This window comes from Orycteropus afer, unplaced genomic scaffold (assembly GCF_000298275.1).
Source record: "Orycteropus afer afer isolate SDZICR_OR568_19922 unplaced genomic scaffold, OryAfe1.0 scaffold00294, whole genome shotgun sequence".
In the NCBI taxonomy this organism is placed as follows: domain Eukaryota; kingdom Metazoa; phylum Chordata; class Mammalia; order Tubulidentata; family Orycteropodidae; genus Orycteropus; species Orycteropus afer.
The window spans coordinates 476,077-480,658 of NW_006921881.1; the positions used below are offsets into that span (position 1 = coordinate 476,077).

At 38.0% G+C, this 4,582-nt stretch overlaps 1 protein-coding gene across 1 annotated transcript in view; it reads left to right on the forward strand.

Annotated features, from left to right (window-relative positions):
• TSBP1 (testis expressed basic protein 1) overlaps nt 1–2,829 on the forward strand; it is a 157,820-nt gene extending 154,991 nt beyond the window's left edge. The window contains exons 29-30 of the mRNA XM_007951441.1: nt 1,743–1,763; nt 2,767–2,829. Coding sequence (XP_007949632.1) covers nt 1,743–1,763; nt 2,767–2,829 — 84 coding nt within the window. The remainder of the gene's footprint in view (nt 1–1,742; nt 1,764–2,766) is intronic.
• The last annotated feature ends 1,753 nt before the right edge of the window (nt 2,830–4,582 follow it).

Sequence of the window (4,582 nt, forward strand, 5' to 3'; positions counted from 1 at the left end):
AAAAAAAAAAAAAAAAAGACCAAGCTTACTGGTCAGATAGAGACTGGCAGAACCCCCAAGACTATGGCCCTTAATCACCCTTTGGACCTGGAACTGAACTAAGCCCTGTGGCTCCATTTTCAGCCAAACAATAGATAGGTGTACAAGATGAGCTGTAACACTGGAGAGATATGCACTCCCTAGAACAATCAACCATTCAAGATCAAAAGGGCAGCATTTATTCAAAGATAAAGTTCAGAAAGCAGAGAGGATTACAAAAGAAGGAGGAATGGTGGAAATGAGACACACAGGAGGGAAGTGGGATGAATGATGTTAATTGAGAGGATTGCAATCAATGACATGAAACAAAATGTGTATGAATAGTTGAATGGAAAACTTATTTGTTCTATAAACTTTCACCCAAATCACAATAAAAAGTTCAAACACACACACACACACACACACATGACTCAGATGGATAGAAAGCATTAATATAGATGAAGAAATGTTCTAGAAATTCTGAAAATACCTTTTAAACAACCAAAACTATTCTGTGACAGAAACTAGAAAGAGGATTTGGCTGAGAAAAAGACAAACATGACCAGAGTAAATAGTAAGAAAAATGGACATCATAAATATTTTTCAGCAAGTCCACTAAAGGGAGACCAGAGCTCAGAGATAAAAAGTGGAAAACCAGAATGAACTATCCTATCTCAACACTGCTGAAATATTTTTGTGTGTGTTTGAAAATATGTACAATAAAACATACAACAATTCAACAATTTCCCCATATAAAATTCAGTTACATTGGTTACATTTTTCAGGTTGTGCCATTGTTCTGAATATCCTTTTCCAAATTATTTCACCATCATTAATACAAACTTACTGTTCTCTAAGCTTCTCATTTAACCTGACTTGCTATTGTCAATTTAATCACATACAGATAATTCTTTAAAAGAGCCCAACACTTAAGACAAACATTCTTTATTAATTAACTAAACTATTGTTTGGTTTAAAGATGACTTCAGTAGATAGTTTGGTTTAAGGGTTAAAGATTTCCTCAGGGCAGTAGTTTCAGGGGGTTATACAACTTCAATGGCTCCAGAAAGTATGGATTCTCTGGGAATTTTAAATTCTGTTCTACATTTTACCCACTTTTGATCAGAATTAGTCTATAGACCCTTTGATCAAAATGTTCAGTAATGCAAAGCCAAAGATGGAGGCTTAGTCAGACACACCATAATGTCCTCCTACAACAAAGACTCAGGAAACCAACTGAAACATATACAGATGACAACCTTGGAACCCTGAGCATCAGAAGGAAGGTTAAAGGATTAATCCAAGCACTGAGAGGGAGAAGAGACTGAATAAAAACAGTGAACCAGAGTTATGGGTCATTGGCACCTTGCCAGTTGGCCTGGCACAGCATGTGCATTTTGAGACAAAGCAAGCAGTGTTCCCAAGTAAGCAGCACAGAAAGCAACTTCACAGAATTCACAGCAGGAGACAGATACTGTGTAAACAAACCTGGAATGAAATAAAGTGAGCAGGACTTAAAGCAATCTAAAAAGGGAAAGTACAGGAAGGTAGGTGAGAGCACCAGTGATCCCGGAAATCATAGAAAAAAAAAAAAAAGCATGACTTGGAAGTTTTGGCTCTACCTTAAGAAATCATTTATGATGTTTCTCTAAAACACAATTAATAGGGTTGGGTTATTAACCTGAATTATCATTATCTAACTTGTTTTATTGTATTATTTTTAGGCACGACTTCTCGTTCTCCTGGTAAGTATTTTAATCTTAATCCTAGTGTCCTCGGATGTGTCCAGGAAACTTTCCTGCACTTGTTCTTTTTATTTCTGGTTATAATATATAGCTTTGAGATTCATGTATCTCAACCTGAGTTTTTAGTATTTCATCCTGAGCTTTTAGAAAGTCCAAATAGAGGTGGGAGGCATGGGAGGAATAACAACTTTATTTCAACAGTCTCCTGGTTATAGCAGCCTCTCAGGCAAAAATACTACATTTTGTAATTATAACCTGAAGGTGAAGGTAGGAAAGGAATGATAAAAGAAATAAGGTTAAGTGAAAATCCATGTAGCAGTGCTTAAATAATAAAAAGTTGAACAGAGGCGATATGGGTCAGAAAAGGAATGAAGCAGAGAAGAGAAAACTCAGAGTATCTCTAACAGCCAGATACTTTACATCTGTTTTCACTAAATCTCACGACAATTCTATGAACCAAGTATTGCTTAGAAGAATTCTATGATGAAGAAACCAAGACACAGTTGCATAAAATAATTTATGAACTGCAAGTGTACCCAAGCTTGATACTCAGAACAAAATCAATCCAAAGTGCATGCTCTCGGACCATTTGTTGATATTCTTTTTCCCCTTCATCCTTCCCCCTGCCCCATTCCCCTCTCCACCATGGGCACCCTAAAATTGTGCATGCATCTATTCTTTTAAAATACCTAGTCTTGTTTTGTGTATGTTTTTAATTTACATTATTGTTTTGTACTTTAGATCATGTTCTATTTCTTATATTTCATCTAGCAACATTTTAAAGAAATACTTGTTTTCTCCCATCTTCCTGTGTGTACATCTAACATGCTGCTTCTAAGAGCTGTTAAGTATTCCACAGTATGTACTGTACTCATCCATTTTTCGTATGATGGACCCCTCACTACCTCCATCTCGCTAGAACCACAAACAACACTCTGATGAACATCCGTGTTTGTGTCTTTCTTTCTTCCATTAGGTTTATAATTTTACCTTTCCCATTTAGGGCCTTAACGCCAAAGCCCAGGCTCTTTCCATATATCATACAGTATCCCATAAAGAGACGTAGGAGAAATTTGTCCTGAGTAATCTGCACCTGGAATATGCCTCTATTAATCTCCCATCCAGGAGCTCTGGTAGCGTAGTGCCTAAGGCACTTGACGGCTAACCAGAAGGCTGGCGGTTCAAACCCACCAGCCACTCCTTGGAAGGAAGGTTGGGCAATCTACCTCCGTAGGGATACCGCCTCGGAAACCCAAGGAGGGGTCGCTATGAGTCAGGTCTGACTCAACGGCACATAACAACAATCTCCCATCCATACATTTATGGTTTATCTGACTAACCCCCTTCCTAAATGGTTAAATCACTCAAGGTCAGGCACAGTGTCCTTCTTCTCAACCTTCTATCCATTGTATTTTACATATTAAGAAACATTTATTTGTTAAGTAAATGTATCACCTTTTTTTTCTATGTCTAGGGAAAAGGTAGACTGATACATAAACCATATTGCCAGAAAAAACTTTGCTTCCAATCCCAGATCTGTCATTTATAAACTTTGGCACTGTGAACAAATTAATACCTCTTTCTGTTTCAGATAAGAGTTGATAAGGTGAAAATGAGAATAAAATATCATATGAAATAGCAGCCAAGGAAGTTAAGTTTACAGAAAGAAGCTTAGGTTAATTATGACTGGGACACCAGTGCCAAATAGCCAACCTGGACATGAGGTTCAGATGGCCTCCAGTGCCAGTCCGCCTAGTTCACGTGACAGAACCACTAACAAGAGGTTGTTAGAGACTAAACTACTTAATCTTTCTGTGACCAGTTTCTTCCTCTATAAAATTAGAGCAATGATAGTTCTAGACTCCCAGAACTAAATCAATTAAATAACAAGATATGGTTAGAAATGTGTCTGATATATAATCACTTACAATTAACAAATGTTAGCTCTGAGTATTGGATGCTCAGGTGATCTAGAGTGTTAGAGCCCAGGCAAAGACATTACCAAGAACTATAGGATTCATGGGGGCAAATCCTATCACACTCACTTCTTTGTATTTTATTTTAGGAAAAGTGGTTAGATCCAAGGGTAAGTTTGTTTTTCTATTCTTTAATTAAAAGAAAAGAATTAGGTTGAAAACATAAACTTGTCAGCATGCAAATGATATTTAAACCCATGAAAGCAAGACAAGAACACTTAAGGGGTTACTGTAGATTGAGAAGGGATGAGGTACAAGGATTGATCCTTTAGGATCTCCAACACACAGAAATTGATAACTTAAAGAGGAAATAGCAAAGGAGGCCAGAAGTAGCAACTAGTGTGTGAGAAGAATATATAGACTCAATAGAAAATGGTATAAGGAATGGTAGGTATAAGGAGCTCTGGTGGCTCTGCCTAAGGCATTTGCCTGCTAACCAGAACCCACCAGCAACTCCACAGAAGGAAGATGGGGCAATCTACTTCCATTAAGATTTACTGCCTCTGAAACTCAATGGGGGTCACTATGAGTTACACTCGACTTGATGGCAGTGAGTTTGGTTTTGGGGGGGTGTTATAGAGAAAAGCAGGTCCCTGGGTGGCACAAACGGTTTGCGCTCAACTACTAACCAAAAGGTTAGCAGTTCAAATCCACCCAGCAGCGCCACGGAAGAAAGTTCTGACGATCTACTTCTGTAAGATTACTGACATTGAAAATCCTATGGAGCACAGTTCTACTCTGAAGCACTTGGATCTCCATGAGTCATGCCAGAAGTACTGGGCTTCATGCTTCATGTGCACCTTTTCTCTCCCAATTCATGATCCTGTTAATTAGCAGAAATTT